At 49.3% G+C, this 24,770-nt stretch overlaps 1 protein-coding gene across 3 annotated transcripts in view; it reads left to right on the top strand.

The window, feature by feature from the left end:
• Positions 1-24,770, top strand: part of TP53RK (TP53 regulating kinase) — a 52,630-nt gene that overhangs the window by 8,011 nt on the left and 19,849 nt on the right. For all 3 annotated transcript variants that reach the window (XM_069243575.1, XM_069243576.1, XM_069243574.1), the window contains one exon: positions 6,151-6,403. In XM_069243575.1, coding sequence (XP_069099676.1) covers positions 6,169-6,403 — 235 coding nt within the window. In that variant the 5' untranslated portion in view covers positions 6,151-6,168. The remainder of the gene's footprint in view (positions 1-6,150; positions 6,404-24,770) is intronic.

Here is a 24,770-nt window from a genome sequence, read left to right as displayed (position 1 = left end):
GACCCATCCTGCTCCCTGGCAGAAAGGAGGTCAGGGAGAGGTTCACTCACCTCTTCCACCTCATCTGTAACCAGAAGCATGGTTAACTTGGACCTCAATGTGGGGTTTGAGGCGGTTCACATGTAGAACCTTCAAGGAGTTCCTTGGAGTCTGCAAGTCCACCAAGTAGGTGACATCATGGTTAACTTGGAACTCAATGTGGGGTTTGAGGCGGTTCACATGTAGAACCTTCAAGGAGTTCCTTGGAGTCTGCAAGTCCACCAAGTAGGTGACATCACTCCTGTACTCCTTTACCTCAAATGGCCCTGTCCACTTGTCCTGTAGAGTACAAGGCTCTAGTGGGGTCATTAAGTACACTTTCTGGCCAGGCTGAAATAACCAGAGTGCTATTCTGGTTCGTACCAGCATTTCATGTCCTCCTGTCTTGCCTCTAGGTTCTCTTGAGCAAGCTTCCTGAAGTGGGCAGTCTGGTTTCTGAAGGCCAGCATGTAACTAAATACACCCTGGGGTAACTTTCTAGGAGTTTGCTCCCAGGCCTCTTTCACCATGCTCAGAGGTCCTATGACCGGGCGCCCATAATACAGCTCAAAAGGGCTAAAGCCAACCCCCTTCTGTGGTACTTTCCAGTAGGCAAAAAGAAGGCATGGCAAGAGGTCGTCCCACTAACGCCTAATGGAGTCTGACAGACTCCCCAATCATACATTTCAGGGTCCAGTTGAACCTCTCAACCAACCTGTTACTTTGGGAGTGGTAAGGAGTGGTGAACTTGTAGTTGACCCCACATTCCTTTCACATGGCATTTATTTACATGGGCATAAAGTTGGTACCCCAGTCAGATACCTCAGGGCCCGGGCCACAATGGGTGCCGTCACTGTCCTCAGAGGGATAGCTTCAGGGTACCTGGTGGCATGGTCCACCAATACCAGGATGAACCTGTTGCCCAGGGCTGTCTTGGGGTCCAGAGGCCCTACTATGTTAATGCCTACCCACTCAAAGGGGGTGCCGAGGACAGGAAATGGAGGGGAACTTTACAATTCCCTCCACTTTTTCCATTTGCCTGGCAATTCTGGCAGGTCCTAAAAAAAGCATCTTATGTTTTCTCATTTGGGGCCAATAGAAGTGGGAAACAAGCCTGTCAAAGGCCTTGCCCTGCTCCAAATGTCCTGCCAGAGGCACATCTTGAGCCAAACCCAGTAGGAAGGCTCTGAAGCGCTGTGGTACCACCAGCACATGGGCTGCCCCAGCAGCCTTAGGCTTTCTATCCAGGAAACCATTCTCCCAATAGATCAGGTAATCCTTGGGCCAAGCGCCAGCTGCCTAGTTCTGGGCCTGCAGCCTAAGACCTATGAGAGTAGGGCACACCTTCTGCTCTGCACTGAACTCCTCTCTTGGTGGGACCCTCTTCTTGCTGCCAATGGGTCAGCTCAGGTAGATCTCCCAGTTCGGCCACTCGTTCCCCTGTAGGTGCCGGGCATCCCCCTCGAGGTTAGCCTCCTCCTGGACCGTGGGAACTTAAGGGGCGGGTTTCCCACGCCCCTTGCCCTTTCTCTTGGCAGGCACCTGGGCCACTGTTTCAGGCCCCAGGTCACTTCTGATCACCCTGACTGGTTGCCATTGACCGAGTGGGCACACACGCCCACTCTGGCAACCCTAACATCCCCAAGTGTGACCTGAGTTCCATTTTCTTCCAGGTTCCAGGTGGAAATCTCCAGGTCGTTGCCCAGCAACAGTCAAAAGGCATGGTACGATTCACAGGTACCCTCAAGTAACCTGAGACCCCCGACCCCTGCTCAAAAGGAACCTGCACCACCTTACACTGGCGCTCTGAGTTGTCCACTGTAACTACTTGGTGGAATACACCAGGGATTATTTACTCTTCAGAGAGCTACTCATGTGGATGGCCCAATCAGTGCTGCAGGCCCACTAGTAGCATTTGATTTACAGACCCTTGGCACGCATAGTGCACTTTACTAGGGATGTATGAGTAAATCATTTATGCCAATCATGGACAAACCATTCACCAATACAGTTTACATAGGGAGCACTTGCACTTTAGTACTATCAGCAGTGGTAAAGTGCGCAGCCACAATAAACCAGCAAAACAGAGTCCAGCACATCATAAAAACAGGAGGTCAGAAGGCAAAGAGGCAGGGGAAACACACCCAAAATGCCAGGTCCAACAGAAGGCATTTAATTTCTGTAAATTTGCATACATGCCCGTATTTTCTCATTAGCTATATATAAGTAACTTCACCAATGATTCCTGCACATTTGGCACATACAGTCTTTACCTTAATGGTTAATCTTGGTTAAATACCATCCCCATTCCACTAAGCAAATCAGTTATGCAGGGTGTGCGATAAAAACAAAAAGAACTTACACAGCAAACTGCCTAATATTTTTAAATGAATAAAACATTTTTTGGAGGTTTCAAACTTTAAAAGATATAGCTCTTGAACACTGAGTGCTACAGTGATGATCCTACCTAATATTGCCTCATAAGCAGTTTATGATTCCCCTATAGTGGTTCCACATTTCTGTTTGGGGAGATAGGAATGTAGTGAAAAATCGGAACTTAAAACAAGTTGTGGTACATATAAATGATTCCAAGTATGTAGAAATCTGAAAAAGTCATGTATATAAAAAAAAAACCTATTAATTTATTTAAATATTAAAAAATTAATCATCGTATATGTATGCACTATACTAACTCTACTGAGTACTCTTCTTGCTAACACTAACATAAACGATCGTTCTAGGTGGAAGCAAGGACTTGAGAGTGATGAGGAAGACAAGCATAGGGGATGGAGAGGCTTGGACTCCATCGTCCACGAGCATCCTAATATGAGATCTGTTAAAAATGGGTTTTTTGGTTGGCAGTCAGGTTGCCCTCTGTCCAAGCAAGAACCCTCACTCTAGTCAGGGTAAGTCACACACAATCCAAAATCAGCCTGTGCCCACCCTCTGGTAGCTTGGCACGAGCAGTCAGGCTTAACTTAGAAGGCAATGTGTAAAGCATTTGTGCAATAAATCATACAATACCATAATATAGCACCACAAAAATACACCACACCGTGCTTAGAAAAATATATAATATTTACCAGGGTATTTGCAGGTCAAAACGATCAAAGATGCAATATGAATTTGTAAAGATATCACTGAAAAGTGATATAAAGTGTCTTAAGTCTTTAAAAAGCAAACAAAGTCTCTTTCAAGCACAAAGTACCTGGTTTCTGGTGAAAAATCTCCGCAAAGGGCCGCAGAAGAAGAGATACGAGGAAAAATGGTGTGTGCGTCGATTTCTCCCCAGCACACACGGACTTGTCATTATTTTTCACGCGGGGAAGTCGTGCGTCGTTTTCCGGCGCACGAACAGTCTCTTTCTATGGGTCGCGGGGATTACCAGATGTCCTGGGTCTGTGCGTGGATTCTCCTGCTTTTTTTCCGGCTGTGCGTCGTTCCTCGGGGCTGTGCGTCGAAGTTTCGATCTCACGGCAGGCGTCGCGTCAATTTCTCTTCTGGAAGTCTGGCGGCGTTGTCCTTGCGTCGAAGTTCCGGTCGTCCCGAAGGCGTCGCATCGGTGTGTGGCGTTTTTCTTGCCGCGGAACAAGCTGTGCATCGAAAATTTTGACGCACGAAGCGTCCAAGTGAAAAGAGAAGTCTTTTTGGTCCTGAGACTTCAGGGAACAGGAGGCAAGCTCTATCCAAGCCCTTGGAGAGCACATTTACAGCCAGACAAGAGTTCAGCAAGGCATCAGGCCAACAGCAAGGCAGCAGTCCTTTGGAGAAAGCAGACAGGTGAGTCCTTTGAGCAGCCAGGCAGTCCTTGGCAGGATATAGTTTCTGGTTTAGGTTTCTTCTCCAGCAAGTATCTGATGAGGTAGGGCAGAGGCCCTGTTTTATACTAAATTGTGCCTTTGAAGTGTTGGGAGGGGGGGACTTCAAAGAGTGTCTAAGAAATGCACCAGGTCCCCTTTCAGTTCAATCCTGTCTGCCAGGGTCCCAGTAGGGGGTGTGGCAGTCCTTTGTGTGAGGGCAGGCCCTCCACCCTCCCAGCCCAGGAAGACCCATTCAAAATGCAGATGTATGCAAGTGAGGCTACCCTGTGTTTGGGGTGTGTCTGAGTGAATGCACAAGGATCTGTCAACTAAACCTAGCCAGACGTGGATTGAAGGGCACAGAAAGATTTAAGTGCAAAGAAATGCTCACTTTCTAAAAGTGGCATTTCTAGAATAGTAATATTAAATCCGACTTCACCAGTCAGCAGGATTTTGTATTACCATTCTGGCCATAGTAAATATGACCTTCCTGCTCCTTTCAGATCAGGAGCTGCCACTTCAACAATGTATGAGGGCAGCCCCAATGTTAGCCTATGAAGAGAGCAGGCCTCACAGTAGTGTAAAACGAATTTAGGAGTTTTACACTACCAGGACATATAACTACACAGGTAGATGTCTTGCCTTTTACCCACATAGCACCCTGCTCTAGGGGTTACCTAGGGCACACATTAGGGGTGACTTATATGTAGAAAAAAGGGGAGTTTAGGCTTGGCAAGTACTTTTAAATGCCAAGTTGAAGTGGCAGTGAAACTGCACACACAGGCCTGGCAATGGCAGGCCTGAGACAAGGTTAAGGGGCTACTGAAGTGGGTGGCACAACCAGTGCTGCAGGTCCACTAGTAGCATTTAATCTACAGGCCCTAGGCACATATAGTGCCCTCTACTGTGGACTTACAAGTAAATTAAATAGCCAATCATGGATAAACCAATCAATAGTACAATTTACACAGAGAGCATATGCACTTTAGCACTGGTTAGCAGTGGTAAAGTGCCCAGAGGTCAAAAGCCAACAACAACAGGTCAGAAAAAATAGGAGGAAGGAGGCAAACAGTTTGGGGATGACCCTGTCAAAAAGCCAGGTCCAACAAGATCTATGTGTGGTAGTGAACAGGTAATGCTCAAAAGTTTAATTAGTCTGGACACAAGAAGGAGAGTAAGTAGAAGGAGGGACAATTAGGGGAATACCAGCAGGGCGGTGATAATCAGAGCATGACCAGGGACCCCTCATGTGGCCTTCCTTTCCTATTACATATTCAGCATTTCTACACTAAATAACCCTGCCTCTCAACCGAGTTGCTTCCAGTTCAGGCTATCTGATGGATGGGCTTCTTGACCGCAGTCTTGTTTCTGTCTTTAAAAATACTGCAACATGCAGACATATTTGAGTGGATGTCTGTTGCAAAGTGTGACTGTGAACAGCATCTCTACTCTCAATTTTTTTCTGAATCCATTTAGGAGCAACTAAATCCAAAACATGAATTCAGGAGGCTGTCTGGAACTGGTGAGCCCAATAAGGCGGCATTGGCCTTCACACTTTCTGACTTGAGTTTGTCATGGGTTCTGTGGCTTTCCTGCTCAATGTTAAGGCCGGGGAAGGCAGGGCCCAGCAGGGGAGGGTGAACCCCAGCAGAGTCTGTCATGTTTTAGAGGCCTGCCAAGGCGCTATGCACTCAAAGAAGATACACTGCTACAGTTGATTCTAATTTTGTGCGCAAAAGTATTTTTGAGCCTCTGCAGTGAGATCATCAGAGGTTCAACCATAGGTATTTTCTGTTATCCTAAGCTCTGAAAAAATGGAGTGTGCATAATTCCCAGTTTTCTAAAATGAGTAGTGGTGCTCAGCACCGACAAACAGCAGACTGAAATCTGGTTTACTATGTTGGGCCTGACTCGCATGATTTTACGTCTTTACAGCTTCCTGGTGCAGAGACAGACACTACCAAACAGAAATATATATTGCGAACATTTTGGCCCCATTGTAAAACGATGGACATTAACTGTGTAGAACATTGCCAGCCATCCTGAAAATCCACAATTTCAGGTCATTTTTCACCTCCACCATGCCTTGTTTTTATACCACAGTGGTGACTTAACATATCTTCCTGAATGGATGTAAAACTCTCAAAATGTTTGAATGAACCCGTTAGAAAATATTTTTGGCACGCTTTGCAAGACAAAAGAGGTGTAGGGTATCGGAAGGATGCTGGAAAGTGTGATGGTATAAGACAGTGAGTTGCTTATGTTTGCCGTGTCACCCAACTCTTCATTTTGGTTGGGGGCTTGCTCTGAAAATGTGTGTCCTGTTTTTTAGGCCGTCTTCACATCACTGATGGCGGGAGAGATAGAAAAGTGTTCTCTACACAGGACTGCCAGTTTTCTGAAAACTTTAAACCTTGTTAAGCAAGGAGCTGAAGCTCGTATCTACAAGGGGACCTTCCTGGGAAAAGCGACTGTTGTGAAAGAAAGGTTCACAAAAGCTTACCGACACCCTGTTTTGGATGAGAAGTTGACACACCGAAGGACAGCCCAAGAGGTCCGCTCTCTCCTTAGATGCAGGAAAGCAGGTGGGCCAGTGATTTCTAGGTGCACTAAAATGTAATTTATTTTTTTGTTACAGAGTGAAGAGTGCAAATCTCCTTACTTTACCTTAGTAGAACACACTGACCGAAGAAACATTCTCTTTAATATTTCAAAAGTGCTGCAGGAATTGATGTGCGTTAGATGCAAATAGCTGGAGTTAAAAAACAATTGTGTCTTGTATTGTGATTGTTGATTTTGCTGTCAGGCAATTCATGATTCTGTTAGGGATGCTAGTGGCATGGACTAGGCTTAAATGATATTTATTTAGTCTTACTGTTACTCTTTACTCTTACAGCAGCCTTTACCCAAACAACCTTAGCCAGAAAACTGCATGAGGTTAAGAGCTTCAGTAAGACCAACATACGACATTACCAAACCAATCATAACTGGTCATCCCTTTAATATTTACCTCGTTTCACCTCTTTCTTTCCGTTGATAACACTTTATGGCCCTGCAGCCTTCCAAATATTCCAATATACCGGACTTGATTGCCATCTTCCTTAAGAAGTCATTATTAAACTTGAAGGACACAGAAAAGACTGTGCTTATTTTAAAGCTTACTCATGTACGAGTCCAACCCTAATAATCATTTGAACCCAGTATTTTGGCTTCTGAAATCCTTGATTGATCTAGCAGTTAGCGACTGCACTCCTCATCATTGATACAATATTTTAGCAAAGTTAAATGGAATGCATTATGTGCATAAAGGACTGGGTTCTAGATCAAAAATAGACAAAAGAGCTTTTACCACAGAAAAATTTAAGGGTAATACGATTGAGCATAAGCAAATATCGCCATTAAAAGGGTAGAGAAGTAGTACAGGGAAATAATGCAAAATCACACAACATTGTTACACTTTATTCTAAACAGAAAATGTAAGTGTCTGACTCATAAGAGTAAGAGTAAGAGTACTGACAACTCACCAGAACATCTGAAAATGGCAAAGTATCCCCATCTGTGACAAAAAAAGAATAGCACATGGCCAAAATAATGATAATTTCCCCCCAAACACAAGAACTCAGAAGGTTTTATAGCAAAACCACACATTCTGTTAATTAATAGCTGCTGCAAATTCAGCAGAGCATGATCATGGTTAGGGCTGCATTTGACAAATCAGAAACAACAACGTAATTCTTAAAAATATGCAATTATTTAAACACTAACTCATTTCTTCAGGTACGAGAAATCTTCCATTGCTTCCTTAGCAGCTGCACTCTGAGAAGGATAACAAAAATGAAACATTTCTTGAACAATGGCTCATAGAAGTCACACATCTGCGGCACTTAAAGCGGAATCCCTTGATCATGATACTTTGGGTGCATCATGGAAGCCTCATTCAAAGTGCACACTTTCTAACAATACGAATCCATTTACGTCTTCTGCTTGACTCTCAGTGGAACAAGAGGAGAGATGGCTTTGCAGCGGGTCACTGATTGGGAGGGGGGAATGAGCAGGAAAACAGCATCCAGCTGTGGTCCTACTATTCATAGCATGATCTAGACTCCTGTATGACATAAACATTTCGTTTCAGTAGCAATCGCATCAATTCTTTAATTACTACACTATGCATCATTAAACCTAATGCATTACAAAAACGAATTTTCTCACAATATTTACACTTTTGACATTTTTTGAAAAATGCTATTACCCTCACTGCCAAGACGATGCCATTAATTGCTCTGAAATAAACATTTGTGAATGTTAATAACCCTGACCAGTCAGCCACCTTCAGAATATACTGCCATAACTTTGATGCCATAGTGAACTTTGAATGATGAGCGTCAAATATCTGACTGTGGGGGCAATAAGAATGTTCAAATAGTGTTCAAAGGTAGAACATCGGCTACTCTTGATTCTTACCTCTGGTAATCTTGCTTTCCTACCTCTGGTAATCTTGCTTTCTGTTAATGTTTCAGTGCATTATAATATGTGTGCCTTTAGCTCATTTGGAAAAGCCTAATAAAATTGCGCAGTGTTGTGCTCTACGTGTAAATATTGAATATGGATTAAAGACCTCGTGTGAAAATTAAATGCCTTCACATCTGGGATGGTTTAATTGAAATGAAAAACAGAAGCATGCTTTTAGCTGTTTTTCTTTAATAGGTTGTCATGTTTACGGTCTACATTTGTGAGTTTTGCTGGTAGGATTTCTGGTCAGACAGACTGTGTTAATTTTTCTGCAGACCATCTGTTTGCCCTCAGTTGTGTTATGAACCTCTGAAATTGCCGAGCTAAAATTGTTTACTGACCTGTGCATCTTACACACAGCCACCAGGTTGGCCAGAAGGTTAAGGCTTGCACTAGATCTAATGATGAGGCACAGAATATTTGACATAAAAGTTAGCACCGCCAGGTACTGAGTAGGTGTGGCCCTCACACTCCCATCCAATGAGGACCTGGACATTCCCCCTTAAGGTGACTCTTTATGTTAATGATAAGTTAGTTATTTTAAGATTCAATCAATTAATCAATCAATCAATGCATTTATAGAGCGCGCTACTCACCCGAGAGGGTCTCAAGGCGCTCGGGGGGGGGATTGGGGGGTAGGTTACTGTTGCTCGAAAAGCCATGTCTTGAGGCGCTTCCTGAAGGCGAGATGGTCCTGGGTAGTTCTTAGGTGTGTGTGGAGGGAGTTCCATGTTTTAGCTGCCAGGTAGGTGAAGGATTTTCCTCCTGCGGTGGTTCTGCGGATACGTGGGACGGTGGCGAGGGTGAGGCTGGCTGAGCAAAGCTGGCGGGTGGGTGTGTAGAACGAGAGGCGGCTGTTGAGGTATTCGGGGCCCATGTTGTGGAGAGCTTTGTGTGTGTGGGTGAGGAGCCTAAAGGTGATCCCCTTGTTGACGGGAAGCCAGTGCCGGTGTTTCAGGTGGGCGGATATGTGGCTGTGGCGCAGGATGTCGAGGATGAGGCGTGCGGAGGCATTCTGTATGCGTTGGAGACGTTTCTGTAGTTTTGCATTGGTCCCTGCGTATAGGGTGTTTCCGTAGTCCAAACGGCTTGTGACGAGGGCATGTGTAACTGTCTTTCTGGTTTTGGCGGGGATCCATCGGAAGATTTTTGGGAGCATGCGAAGGGTGTTGAAGCATGATGACGAGACGGCGTTGACTTGCTTGGTCATAGTGAGGAGGGGGTCCAGGATGAATCTGAGGTTGCGTGCGTGGTCTGAAGGGGTAGGTGAGGTGCCCAGCGCCGTGGGCCACCAGGAGTCGTCCCAGGTGGATGGGGATTGTCCGAGGATGAGGACCTCCGTCTTGTCTGAGTTCAGTTTTAGGCGGCTGAGCTTCATCCATTCCGCGACGTCTTTCATTCCTTCCTGTAGGTTGATTTTTGGCGGTGGTTGGGTCTTTGGTGAGGGAGAGTATCAGCTGGGTGTCATCGGCGTAGGAGATGATGTTGATGTTGTGTTTGCGTGCGATGGCGGCGAGGGGGCTCATGTAGATATTGAAGAGGGTTGGGCTGAGCGAGGAGCCTTGGGGTACGCCGCAGATGATCTCGGTGGGTTCTGAGCGGAAGGGCGGGAGGTAGACTCTTTGGGTTCTGTCAGAGAGGAACGAGATGATCCAGTCAAGAGCCTGTCCTAGGATTCCAGTGGAGCGGAGGCGGGTAATTAGGGTGCGATGGTACATGGTGTCGAAGGCAGCCGAGAGGTCCAGGAGGATGAGGGCAGTTGTTTCTCTGTTGTCCATCAGAGTTCTGATGTCGTCGGTGACTGCGATGAGGGCGGTTTCCGTGCTGTGGTTTGCCGAAATCCTGATTGGGAAGGGTCGAGCGAGTTGTTAGCTTCAAGAAAGTTGGTCAGCTGCTTGTTGACGGTCTTCTCGATGACCTTGGCCGGGAAGGGGAGAAGAGAGATGGGGCGGAAGGTCTTCAGGTTGTTGGGGTCAGCCGTGGGTTTTTTCAGGAGGGCGTTGACTTCCGCGTGTTTCCAGCTCTCGGGGAAGGTGGCAGATGAGAACAAGCTGTTGATGATGCTCCGGAGATAGGGGGCAATGATGGAGTCGGCTTTGTTGAAGATGTGGTGGGGGCACGGGTCCGAGGGGGAGCCGGAGTGAATGGTGTTCATGGTGATTCTGGTCTCCTCAGAGCTGATGGGGGTCCAGGCGTTGAGTGTAGTGGTGGGGGCTGTAGGTTCGGTGGTGGGCGGCGGTGTCTGGGGTCCGAAGCTGTTGTGTAGGTCTGCGATCTTCCGGTGGAAGAACGTAGCGAGGGAGTTGCAGAGTTCTTGTGAGGGCGTGCTGATGTTGGAACTGGCGTGGGTGTTTTTGTCTAGTCGCTCTTTGAATGATGGTGGAGCGGATCAGCTGGTGGTGTTCACAGGTGGCGATCTTGAGGGCTGACGTTTTCTGTGGTGCGTTCTCTGCGCCAGGTTTTTTCGAGTGTACGGCAGGATTTATTGGATTCTTTGAGGGCGTCCGTGAACCACGGGGGTTTCCTGATGCTGGTCCCGCTTGGGTGGCTTTTAAGTGGAGCGAGGTTTTCGGCACAGTTGGTGATCCACTGTGTGAGGCTGTGGGCTGCGTTGTTGGCGTCCGTGGTGATGGCTGGTGGGTTTTGGTTCAGTGTTGAGAGGACTTGCTCTGTGAAGATTTTGCTCCAGTGTCTGCGGGGGATTTGTTGTGTGCGATGGTGGTGGGTCTCCCGTTTGAAGGTGAAGTGGATGCATCTGTGGTCGGTCCATTGTAGTTCAGAGGAGTGGCTGAAGGATATGTGGTTGCTGGCGGAGAAGATGGGGTCGAGCGTGTGGCCAGCGGTGTGGGTGGGGGTGTTCACCAGTTGCTTGAGTCCGAGGTTGTCGAGCAGGGTGGCGGTGTTGTTGTCGTTTTTCTCCAGGTGGAAGTTCAAGTCCCCGAGGAGGATGTAGTCTGGTGAGGCTAGGGTGTGTGGGCTGATGGTTTCGCTGAATTGGGCGCGTGGGCCCGGGGGCCTGTAGACGAGAGTTCCTCTGAGGGTGGTTCTGGGGTCAGTGTGGATCTGGAAGTGTACGTGTTCGGCGGCGAGGGGGGTGTCTTTGGTGGTGGTCGTGATGTTGATGGAGTTCCTGTAGATGATGGTGATTCCTCCACCGGTTTGGTTGATGCGGTCCTTCCGGGTGATCTTGTAGCCGTCTGGGATGGCTATGGCGATGTCAGGAGCCGAGGAGGCGTTCATCCAGGTTTCTATGATGAAGGCGACGTCTGGTGCTGTTGTGTCTAGGAGGTCCCATAGTTCGATGGCGTGCTTGTAGACGGAGCGTGTGTTGAGAAGGATGCACTTGAGGTGGTTGTTGGTGCGAGTGCCGGTAGGAGGTCTGCAGGCTCGGTGGAATGTGTACTTGCAGGCTTGACAGGTGAAGGGTCCATGAGTACGTTTAGGGCTGGCTTGGTAGCAGGTGGCTGTTCGTCTGGGGTTGAGGGCGTTGAGGGAGGCGGCGTCGTATCTTAGTCGGGTGTTTTGAGTGCGGTGGGGGCCAGGCGTTCTGGCGCTGGGCGCGGTCCAGGCGCGGATGGGCGCAGACAGGCTTGCCTTTGGCGCGGCCGCACAGCGCCTGCCATAAGAGAGGAGGGGGGGAGGAGGGGTCAGCTGGGAGGTGGGAGGCAGGAGGGAGGACAACGAATGGGAGCAGGGGGGGTGGGGCCCACACGGGAGGCAGCAGCGGGAAAGCCGGAGGCGGGAAAGCAGGAAGCGGGAAAGCTGGAAAAGCGCAACAGGAGAGAAAAAGAAAAAGAAATTCACAATAGAAAGCGCAACAGGAAAGAAGAAGAAATTCACAATAGAAAGCGCAACAGGAAAGAAGAAAAGCGCAACAGGCAAGAAAAGGAAGTTCAGAAGAAAAGCGCAACAGACAAGAAAAGGGAAATTCACAGAAGAAAAGCGCAACAGGAGAGAAAAAGAAAAAGAAATTTGCAATAGAAAGCGCAACATGAAAGAAGAAGAGATTCACAGAAGAAAAGCGCAAAGGTAAACCTAAGACCTTCAAGAAGAGGCAGGGGCCTGGGCAGGTGGAGATGCAGCGGTGGGGAAGCGACCTACCTGAGGGTCAAGGGTCGCTGTCTCTGCCGCGCAGCGCCCGCCATAAGAGAGGAGGGGGGAGGAGGGGTCAGCTGGGAGGCAGGAGGGAGGACAACGAATGGGAGCAGGGGGAGGCGGGGCCGCACAGGAGGCAGCGGCGGGAAAGCAGGAGGCGGGAAAGCAGGAAAGCTGGAAAAGCACAACAGGAGAGAAAAAGAAAAAGAAATTCACAAAAGAAAGCGCAACAGGAAAGAAGAAGAAATTCACAATAGAAAGCGCAACAGGCAAGAAAAGGAAGTTCAGAAGAAAAGCGCAACAGGCAAGAAAAGGGAAATTCACAGAAGAAAAGCGCAACAGGAGAGATTTCCTCAGCCTGTCATTTATGTACTCTGCTACCCTGGGAATCGGGGTCCACTAGGATGATCTTGAGTGACGTCGTTTATTGAAGTTAATCACAGGTTCTCTTAAAGAGCCACCAACCTGTCTTGCACTATTTCATCGTTCTCCTTCATTGTCGTACTTTAGCCTGTTATGGCTAATAGAATGGCCAATCGCCAAGACATTGCTATAGTCTGAGATGCCGATAGGCATCTGCCTTGCCCAGTACACAAAAGTCACCCTTCTGGCTCATTTACCTTACTGCCCTTTACATGTGACTTGATGTTTTTTGTCTGAGGCGTTGCGGCTTTTTTCTTCAAAGGTATTTACCGTATTTATCGGCGTATAACACGCACTTTTTCTCCCTGAAAATAGGGGGCAAATGATGTGTGCGTGTTATACGCCGCTAAAATGTAATGTTTTTTTTTTCTGAAATTTCCTTTTAAAATGAGGTGCGTGTTATACACCGGTGCGTGTTATACGCCGATAAATACGGTACATTTTTTTTTAAGGAAGTCAGAAAGAGATTGATGACTGTTTTTTCTATATAATTTCTTCTGTCTTAGTTTAGTAACATTTGTCCCCATGGTACAATTCAATGTAAAATGTAAATTTTTTGGTGACCATTAAGCTCCCCAAGATAGGGCTGATTTTCTTAGGACTAAATGAAGGTCTGTTTATTATGGTCATCATGTTTGTATAATATCAGTGCCCTTCTTGCTAATTCTGTCTGTGGGCTGGTGCCTGTGTCTTCATTGTGAGTAAAGTAATCAAAATACGGCAGTAAGCTCTCTAGGACTTGAAATGCTGTCACGTAATACTTTCCTTCTCTGCTCATAGAATTGCCCTGCTCCTCTGCCTGAATCTTTAGCAGCCTTATGTCTTCATATATATCTCCTGCCTGCTTCTCTGCCTCTAGGATTGTACAGTAAAATGGTGGTTTCACCCTAGGTGTGAATGAAGAGCAGACCAGAACATATGCGGGATTGGGATGGTACATACGGTCTTACGCAATACTTAACTGTCCTTGAGTCTGCTGTTTTCCATTCTAACAAGGTCTATTACACATTCAGAAGAGGACTGCTTAATTCTGAGCCTGGTTTGTTCCTTGAATGATGATTGTGACCCACAGCTGTCATTTGAGCTCATTGTACAGTTATCACAGTATTTGGCTCTATCCATCCAGCCACCAGAGTCTGTCAGACTTTCTTGATCAGCTCTTAGATATCATCACTTAGCCATGAAGGTCAACTCAGCCAGCCTGCAGATCATCCCTCCAATTCAGATATCCACAAAGCACCTTTGCTAGGTCTCAGGCACTAGCCATACCCTGTAAAAGGCCCTCATTCCCTCTTTTCTGACTTTCAGAGCCCTTTAGAAACCCTCAATTAGCCACAGTTGCCTCTTTCCCACATAGCCCACCTATGATTACTGGGCAGCCAAGCCCACTAACCTGCAGCTGCTGTGGGCGCATGAACATACATTTGTGCTGAATTTCTTAAATGCCATTTTTTGTCATTGTCTTGGCGTTTAATAGCTATTTACTATTGTATGCATTCTGAACAGCACTGGCTTGTGTATAACAGGTAACGCGGTCAAATACTAAGAGGAAAAATCTATAGTGGGCCAATACATATATTTCATAGATCCAGGTTTAAACATGCAGGTCACAAGTTCTAATCCCCAGACATAGTTCAGTGGGGTAAGCCCCATCTATTTTAATCCTTTGTTCAGACTTTAATAAGATGTTGCTATGGAGTTAGAAAGTAATATCAATAAGTGCCAGAAACAACTGAGTTTCCATTGTGTGCTGTATAATTCTTGATCAACAGTATATATTTATTTATGACACAGTGCATATTCTTAGCTTGGCCCAGGTCCTTTTGCAGGTTATCATCCTGAATATTGCTTAGCTGGTGCATTCTGTGTCAGCATAGGTGCGAATCATAAGACTGACCAAACATAAACAACAGAGAAGAACAAGTCACTTATCCAGCAACACAAGTCATGATGGTAATGGTGGCTGATACTGAAGTGGCCCCAGGCACACTCAGCACAGTTTGTTGTTTTATTGTTTTCAGTGTGCTCTGTGATCATTAAATTAAAGATCAATAATTAAGCCATTTCTTAAGGTTTCCTTTATATAACTCCTTGAATTAATTATTGCATTGTAACAAATCAATTTACTTTGGGTGCCACACATTTGCTATGTATATAAACACACTGTGTTTCTGTGTTCACTAGCTCTGATGTTATATTGATGTCTGACAATAATGTCTGTAACGCCTGCATTTACTCTGAATAAGTGGTGCAAAGGTGATTTTCTTGTTGTACATTTTCGGAATCTTTCAGTATAAAATTTTACAGACCTCTAATAAAGGAAAAAGCATTACCCTCCCTCGCCTTCTTTGTTAACCAATGAAGCTCCCTTGCCTCCAATAGACCCCTCCCTCCTCTAAATAAAAACGCCCCCTTCTCGTCCTGTTATGTTTTTTGTCTCCTATGAGACTTACCTTCTTTATCTCTTCACGGTGTGCCCTGGGGGCTTCGTTTTTTAGATTTCCAATGAACGTAGCTTTGGGTGGCGGTGTTTCGTGTTTTTCACCATGGCTGTGGACAGAGTGCGGCCTGCAGACACCATGACAGAGTCTAGCGATCTTGCTGTGGCTGGGGCTGCAATTCTGGCTGGGCGCGTATCACAGGCGAGTTGAGTGAGCAGTAGGAACGGGTTTGAGCCTGGGTTTTCTGATATTGTGGACTCGTGGCGGACTGTGTTTGGTCCTCATACTTGCTCATGAAGGGAATCCCGTGCTTCACACGGTATTTTACTCAGAAGTATTTGAGTCTCTTTCTATGAGTTTTCTATTCAGTCCTGTCAAATTACAACAAACATGCGCCTACAACAACACTGACATACAGGCTTTTCCATTAGTAGTTGGCGTTTTCCTTCATTTCCGGTGCTCTAATAGTTTTTGTGGCATTCGGATTGGGCTGGGGCAGGGGTCGCCTAGTGGTTAAGGTCCCAGGCCCTTGCGCTGCAGATTGCGAGTTCCTGTCTCAGTGTGTCAGTGATCAGTTCCCTGCTTTTCAGTAGCACGTACTGTCACCTACTTCTGGCTCAGAGGATGTCCTTCTTCCCCACAACACGTCTTGTGACACTGAGTTTTGGAGGAGTGCGCCTCTTCTGTCTGGGGAGGAGTTGCGCTCATGATTGTTGTGGAAGTAGCCATTAGGCTTCCTGCATGGCCTGTTGCGATGGCCCTGACCAAGACAGTGGTGGCTGTATGTGATTCTTTAGGCGCTCCCTATTTCTTTTGTGGGGTGTTGTATTTCCCATGCGGAGTAGTGGAATATTCTGGCCCCTGTGAGGTCCTCTTGGGGTGTTCTGTGTTCTCAGGTGGCCAAGCTTGTGGGTGCGCTTGTTAACGCGCCTGGCCCTTAGTAAGTAAACTTACAAGGGGACACGTATAGGCCGATGAACCTTTTGATTCACATTGAGTATCATAGTTATGTAGTAACCAATTTTCATCAATAATCAATAAACAAATCAATAACCACAAAGAAAAACATTAATCATTAGTCAATAGTGTCCACTATTCACGAAAAACCACAACTCACTATACGTTTTAACAGTTTTTATTTCGCTATTAGTTACAATACTAATCCATGAGGTTAATTCAAACTTTATTCAATCAACTCAAAATGAATCCATTAGTATCCACCAATAACATAATCTAACAAGAACTTGAGTGACCCTTGACCCAAGGGTAAGTCGCTCCCCCTGCCGCTCCACCAGCCCAGGCTCCTGAGACCTCCTAGCAAGCCCAGCGAACTCACAGTAAGTACCCCCACCGCCCTGCCCCTCGCCCTACCCCACGCTACTCACCTCCTCTCCTGCTTCTTTTCTTCATCTCTGTTCTTCCTCTGTGCTCTTCTTCTGTAGTCTTCATCTGTACTCTTCCTTCTCTATTGCTCCCCGTCTTCTGTCTTCATCTGTGTTCTTCTTCTGTGTGCTTCTCTCTCTCTCTCCTTTGCACCGCGACCTGCGTGTGCTTTCTTCTTCTCTGTCCCTCTTCTTGGCTCTTCCCTCTGCTGCTCGTCGCTCCTCTTCTTCTTTACCTTCTTCTGTATTCTTCTGTCTACTGCGCTCCTCTTCTTCTTCTTTACCTTCTTCTGTGTTCCTCTGTCTCCTGCGCTCCTCTTCTTCTTTACCTTCTTCTGTCTTCTGTTCTGTCTTCTGTTCTTCGGCTCCTCTTCTTCTTTACCTTCTTCTGTATTCTTCTGTATTCTTCTGCGCTCCTCTTCTTCTTTACCTTCTTCTGTGTTCCTCTGTCTCCTGCGCTCCTCTTCTTCTTCTTTACCTTCTTCTGTCTTCTGTTCTTCGGCTCCTCTTCTTCTTTACCTTCTTCTGTGTTCTTCTGTCTTCTGATCTTCGGCTCCTCTTCTGCTCCTCTTCTTCTTTTACCTGCTTCTTGGTTCTTCCCGCGCCTGTCCTCCTGCTCCTGTCTCATCTCTCTGACCTCCCTCACTCGCCTCCCCCTCTGTAACACCCCTATCTACCTATCTCTCTATCTCTCTATCTTTCCCCCTCACTCGCCACCTCCTCTGTAACCCCCCCTATCTTCCTATCCTTTCATTCTACCTCTCACCCTCACTCACCTCCACCTCTACAACCCCCCCTCCCCTATCTTCCTAACCTTCCTCCTAACTCTCTTCCTAAACTCTTCCTAAACTCACCCCCCACCATCCTTAACCCCCCCTCCCCCATCTCTTCTCCCCTCTACCTGTCCCCCCTCCCTCCGCTTTCCTGCGCCACCTCCTGCACGCCCCCGCCCCCCCTGCTCCCATTCGTGGCCCCACTCCCGTCCCCCGCCCCCAGCTGACCCCTCCCCCCCTCCCTCTTATGGCGGCCGCTGCGCGACAGTGGTAGCGACCCTTGACCCAAGGGTAGGTCGCTCCACCTGCCGCTCCACCAGCCCTGGCTCCTGAGTCCTCCTAGCAAGCCCAGTGAACTCACAGTAAGTACGCACCCCCCTACCGCCCAGCCCCTCGCCCTACCCCACGCTACTCACCTCCTCTCCTGCTTCTTTTCTTCATCTCTGTTCTTCCTCTGTGCTCTTCTTCTGTAGTCTTCATCTGTACTCTTCTTTCTCTCCTGCTCCCCGTCTTCTGTCTTCATCTGTGTTCTTCTTCTGTGTGCTTCTCTCTCTCTCCTTTGCACCGCGACCTGCGTGTGCTTTCTTCTTCTCTATCCCTCTTCTTGGCTCTTCCCTCTGCTGCTCGTCGCTCCTCTTCTTCCTTACCTTCTTCTGTATTCTTCTGTCTTCTGCGCTCCTCTTCTTCTTTACCTTCTTCTGTCTTCTGTTCTGTCTTCTGTTCTTCGGCTCCTCTTCTTCTTTACCTTCTTCTGTATTCTTCTGTGCTCCTCTTCTTCTTTACCTTCTTCTGTGTTCTTCTGTCTCCTGCGCTCCTCTTCTTCTTTACTTTCTTCTGTTCTTCGGCTCCTCTTCTTCTTTACCTTCTTCTGTGTTCTTCTGTCTTCTGATCTTCGGCTCCTCTTCTGCTCCTCTTCTTCTTTTACCTGCTTCTTGGTTCTTCCCGCGCCTGTCCTCCTGCTCCTGTCTTGTCTCTCTGACCTCCCTCACTCGCCTCCCCCTCTGTAACACCCCTATCTACCTATCTCTCTATCTTTCCCCCTCACTCGCCACCTCCTCTGTAACCCCCCCTATCTTCCTATCCTTTCACTCTACCTCTCACCCTCACTCACCTCCACCTCTACAACCCCCACTCCCCTATCTTCCTAACTCTCTTCCTAAACTCACCCCCCACCACCCTTAACCCCCCTCCCCATCTCTTCTCCCCTCTACCTGTCCCCCCTCCCTCCGCTTTCCCGCGCCACCTCCTGCATGCCCCTGCCCCCCTGCTCCCATTCGTCGCCCCACTCCCGTCCCCCGCCCCCAGCTGACCCCTCCCCCCCTCCCTCTTATGGCGGCCGCTGCGCGACAGTGGTAGCGTCCCTTGACCCAAGGGTAGGTCGCTCCCCCTGCCGCTGCAGCTCCACCAGCCCAGGCTCCTGAGACCTCCTAGCAAGCCCAGCAAACTCACAGTAAGTTTCCCCCCCCCCACCGCCCAGCCCCTCGCCCTACCCCGCGCTACTCAGCTCCTCTCCTGCTTCTTTTCTTCATCTCTGTTCTTCCTCTGTGCTCTTCTTCTGTAGTCTTCATCTGTACTCTTCTTTCTCTCCTGCTCCCCGTCTTCTGTCTTCATCTGTGTTCTTCTTCTGTGTGCTTCTCTCTCTCTCCTTTGCACCGCGACCTGCGTCTGCTTTCTTCTTCTCTGTCCCTCTTCTTGGCTCTTCCCTCTGCTGCTCGTCGCTCCTCTTCTTCTTTACCTTCTTCTGTATTCTTCTGTCTTCTGTGCTCCTCTTCTTCTTTACCTTCTTCTGTCTTCTGTTCTGTCTTCTGTTCTTCGGCTCCTCTTCTTCTTTACCTTCTTCTGTATTCTTCTGCGCTCCTCTTCTTCTTTACCTTCTTCTGTGTTCCTCTGTCTCCTGCGCTCCTCTTCTTTTTTACCTTCTTCTGTCTTCTGTTCTGTCTTCTGATCTTCGGCTCCTCTTCTGCTCCTCTTCTTCTTTTACCTGCTTCTTGGTTCCTCCCGCGCCTGTCCTCCTGCTCCTGTCTCGTCTCTCTGACCTCGCTCATTCGCCTCCCCCTCTGTAACACCCCTATCTACCTATCTACCTATCTCTCTATCTTTCCCCCTCACTCACCACCTCCTCTGTAACCCCCCTATCTTCCTATCCTTTCACTCTACCTCTCACCCTCACTCACCTCCACCTCTACAACCCCCCTCCCCTATCTTCCTAACCTTTCTCCAAACTCTCTTCCTAAACTCTTCCTAAACTCACCCCCACCACCTTAACCCCCCCTCCCCCATCTCCTCCCCTCTACCTGTCCCCCCTCCCTCCGCTTTCCCGCCCCACCTCCTGCACGCCCCGCCCCCCCTGCTCCCATTCGTCGCCCCACTCCCGTCCCCCGCCCCGAGCTCCCAGCTGACCCCTCCCCCCCTCCTCCCTCTTATAGCGCCCGCTGCGCGACAGTGGTAGCGACCCTTGACCCAAGGGTAGGTCGCCCCCCCTGCCGCTGCAGCTCCACCAGCCCAGGCTCCTGGACCTCCTAGCAAGCCCAGCGAACTCACAGTAAGTACCCATCCCCACCACCCAGCCCCTCGCCCTACCCCGCCCTACTCACCTCCTCTCCTGCTTCTTTTCTTCATCTCTGTTCTTCCTCTGTGCTCTTCTTCTGTAGTCTTCATCTGTACTCATCTTTCTCTCCTGCTCCCCGTCTTCTGTCTTCATCTCTGTTCTTCTTCTGTGTGCTTCTCTCTCTCTCCTTTGCACCGCGACCTGCGTATGCTTTCTTCTTCTCTTTCCCTCTTCTTGGCTCTTCCCTCTGAGGCTCGTCGCTCCTCTTCTTCTTTACCTTCTTCTGTATTCTTCTGTCTTCTGCGCTCCTCTTCTTTTTTACCTTCTTCTGTGTTCCTCTGTCTCCTGCGCTCCTCTTCTTCTTTACTTTCTTCTGTTCTGTCTTCTGTTCTTCGGCTCCTCTTCTTCTTTACCTTCTTCTGTGTTCTTCTGTCTTCTGATCTTCGGCTCCTCTTCTGCTCCTCTTCTTCTTTTACCTGCTTCTTGGTTCTTCCCGCGCCTGTTCTCCTGCTCCTGTCTCGTCTCTCTGACCTCCCTCACTCGCCTCCCCCTCTGTAACACCCCTATCTACCTATCTTTCCCCCCTCACTCGCCACCTCCTCTGTAACCCCTCCTATCTTCCTATCCTTTCACTCTACCTCTCACCCTCACTCACCTCCACCTCTACAACCCCCTCTCCCCTATCTTCCTAACCTACCTCCTAACTCTCTTTCCTAAACTCTTCCTAAACTCACCCCCCACCACCCTTAACCCCCCCTCCCCCATCTCTTCTCCCCTCTACCTGTCCCCCCTCCCTCAGCTTTCCCGCGCCACCTCCTGCACGCCCCCGCCCCCCCTGCTCCCATTCGTCGCCCCACTCCCGTCCCCCGCCCCCAGCTGACCCCTCCCCCCGCCTCCCTCTTATGGCGCCCGCTGCGTGACTGCGCAGCGGGCGGGCGCGCCGAAGGCGCACCAAAGGCAAGCCCGTCTGCACCCGTCCGCGCCTGGCCCGCGCCCAGCGCCACGACCCCTGGCCCTCAGCACTCCCAAACCCTGCTGCACCGCTACGACCCCATCACCCTCCCCGCCCTCAACCCAGGGCGCTCCAGCACCTGCTTCCAAGCTAACCCGAAACGGACCCACGGACCTTTCACATGTCACACCTCCAAACTTACCTTCCACCATGAAACTACCACGACCACCAGCCCACGCGCCATCAACCACCTCAAATGCATCCTGATCAACGCTCGATCCGTCCACAAGCACGCCGTTGAACTCTGGGACCTCCTGGACTCCACCGCACCAGTTGTCGCCTTCATCACTGAGACCTGGATGAACGCCTCTTCGGCCCCCGACATCGCCATAGCCATCCCCAAAGGCTACAAGATTTCCAGGAAAGAACGCACCAACCAAGTAGGAGGAGGAATCGCCATTGTCTTCAAAGACTCCATCAGCGTCACCACCTCCACCGAAGACACCCCCCTCGCCGCCGAGCACCTGCACTTCCAGATCCGCACAGACCCCAGGACCACCCTCAGAGGATCCCTCATCTACCGTCCCCCCGGACCGCGCGCCCTCTTCAGCGACTCCATCACCGACTTCATCTCCCCGCACGCCCTCGCCAGACTACATCCTCCTCGGCGACCTCAACTTCCATCTAGAACAGAACAACGACCCCAACACCACCGCCCTGCTCGACAACCTCGGCCTCAAGCAACTGGTGAACACCCCCACCCACATCGCCGGCCACACGCTTGACCCCATCTTCTCCGCCAGCAAACACGTTTCCTTCAGCCACGCCTCCGCTCTACACTGGACCGACCACAGTTGTGTCCACTTCACCTTCCGACGCGAGACCCGCCACCTCCGCACTCAATCCATCCCTCGTCGGCAATGGAACAAAATCCCCGAAGAACAGCTTTTCTCCACGCTCATCGACAACCAACCCACCTTCACCGCCGACCCCAACGACGCAGCCCTCAGCCTCATGAACTGGATCACCAACTGCGCAGACAACCTCGCTCCCCTCAGACTCCCTCCAAGACAGGCCAACACCAAAAAAACCTCTCTGGTTCTCTGACACGCTTAAGGAATCAAAGAAAACCTGTTGCACCCTCGAGAAAGCCTGGCATAAGGACCACACCGCAGACAACATGACCGCCCTCAAGAACGCTACCCGCGAACACCACTACCTGATCCACGCAGCCAAAAAGAATTTCTACACAGACAGACTGGACAAAAACAGCCACAACAGCAGAGAACTCTTCAGCATCGTAAAGGAGTTCTCCAACCCCAACGCCATCACGCCCTCACAAGACCTGTGCAACTCCCTCGCCACCTTCTTCCATCGTAAGATTACTGACCTACACGACGGCTTCGGACACCAGACCCAGCCGACCAACACTGAACCCACACCCCCAGCCATCACCCTCAACGCCTGGCCCCACATCAACACAGAAGAGACCAAAACCACCATGAACTCAATCCACTCCGGTGCCCCCTCGGACCCCTGCCCACACTTCATCTTCAGTAAAGCCGACGACATCATCGCCCCGCACCTCCAGACCATCATCAACTCCTCGTTTTCGTCTGCCACCTTCCCCGAAAGCTGGAAACACGCTGAAGTCAACGCCCTACTGAAGAAACCTACGGCTGACCCAAGCGACCTGAAGAACTTCCGCCCCATCTCGCTCCTCCCCTTCCCTGTCAGAGTCATAGAGAAGACCGTCAACAAGCAGCTTACCAACTTCCTTGAAGACAACAACCTTCTCGACACCTCTCAATCCGGATTCCGAGCCAACCACAGCACTGAAACCGCCCTCATCTCAGTCACAGACGACATCAGAACCCTGATGGACAACGGTGAAACAGTCGCCCTCATCCTCCTCGACCTCTCGTCTGCCTTCGACTCCGTCTGCCACCGCACCCTAATAACCCGCCTCCGCTCCACCGGGATCCAAGGCCAGGCCCTGGACTGGATCGCCTCCTTCGCCTCCAACCGCTCTCAAAGAGTCTACCTCCCACCTTTTCGCTCAGACCCCACCGAGATCATCTGCGGCGTCCCACAAGGCTCCTCGCTCAGCCCGACACTCTTCAATGTCTACATGAGCCCCCTCGCCGACATCGTACGCAAGCACAGCATCATCATCACCTCCTACGCCGACGACACTCAACTGATACTCTCCCTCACCAAGGACCCCACCAGCGCAAAGACCAACCTGCAAGATGGTATGAAGGACGTCGCAGATTGGATGAGACTCAGCCGTCTGAAACTGAACTCAGACAAAACGGAAGTCCTCATCCTCTGTAACACCCCGACCGCCTGGGACGACTCCTGGTGGCCCACGGCCCTTGGCACCGCACCGACCCCCTCAGACCACGCTCGCAACCTCGGCTTCATCTTGTACCCACTTCTCACCATGACCAAACAAGTCAACGCCGTGTCCTCCTCCTGCTTCCTCACCCTCCGCATGCTCCGGAAGATCTTCCGCTGGATCCCCGCCGACACCAGAAAGACCGTGACCCACGCCCTCGTCACGAGCCGCCTGGACTACGGCAACACCCTTTATGCTGGGACCACCGCAAAACTCCAGAAACGTCTGCAACGAATTCAAAACGCCTCCGCCCACCTCATCCTCGACATACCCCGCAACAGCCACATCTCCGCCCACCTGAGACACCTGCATTGGCTTCCCGTCAGCAAAAGGATCACCTTCCGACTCCTCACCCACGCACACAAAGCCCTCCACAACAAGGGACCAGAATACCTCAACCGCCGCCTCAACTTCTACGCTCCCACCCGTCTTCTCTGCTCCACCAGCCTTGCTCTCGCCGCCGTCCCTCGCATCCGCCGCTCCACAGCGGGTGGGAGGTCCTTCTCCTACCTGGCGGCCAAGACTTGGAACACCCTCCCCACCATCCTCAGGACCACCCAGGACCACTCCGTATTCCGGAGACTCCTCAAGACCTGGCTCTTCCAGCAGCAGTAACCCCTTCCCCCTAGCGCCTTGAGACCCGCACGGGTGAGTAGCGCGCTGTATAAATGTTAATGTTTTTTGTTTTTTTTGAGAGAGAACATACGTTCTAATGCTTTAACATAAGCCAACAAAGATGAATATGTCAACATTAATAGCAGACTTCAGCAAATCAGTCCGTCAATCATTTGTCACTATATGTCAATGTCTCACTTACAGGAAAACTTAACTATCCCAGATTAGCATTAGCATGTGGGACTTCATGCAAAAAAGAGTTTGGAACATGAATTTGGAAAACATCTAGCTAAAAGAAAAACTATTTAGACAGCGCAGTTGGTACCTATAAAGAAAAGGCACAAAAGTTAATTCAGTCACATTGTCAGAGCTATCTATCCACGGAATGGATCAGCAACAAAGTCAGTCTTCGCCTTCAGGTCATCAATCGATCAGCAATGCATCAGGCTCTCAGGAGCATGAGCCCAATGACAGAATCTCTTCGAATATCCACGCCTAAAATCCGACATCTGGCATCCACATCAGTTCTGAAGTTTTTCCACTTTGTCACAACATTATATCAAAGTTGCCAAGTCCATCCCCTAATTCCTAATTGGTCAGTTGATCACCAGTTATTTCCCTAACCAATAACTTACGCCGTTCTCAGGTTGTCGATTGGTTCACTGTACGATGTCCTCATAATCCGGCTCATCAGGTATCGAAAATGTTGCATCTTCTTCTCCAGTCAGAGTCTCTATTGTTCGAGTCCTGGGAAAGTACATCTCGTCTGCTCTACGCAGTCCTTGTTGCAAAAAATTCTAGCTAAGCAGACTT

This window comes from Pleurodeles waltl, chromosome 7 (assembly GCF_031143425.1).
Source record: "Pleurodeles waltl isolate 20211129_DDA chromosome 7, aPleWal1.hap1.20221129, whole genome shotgun sequence".
Taxonomy (NCBI): domain Eukaryota; kingdom Metazoa; phylum Chordata; class Amphibia; order Caudata; family Salamandridae; genus Pleurodeles; species Pleurodeles waltl.
This window is presented reverse-complemented; position numbering and strand designations above follow the sequence as displayed.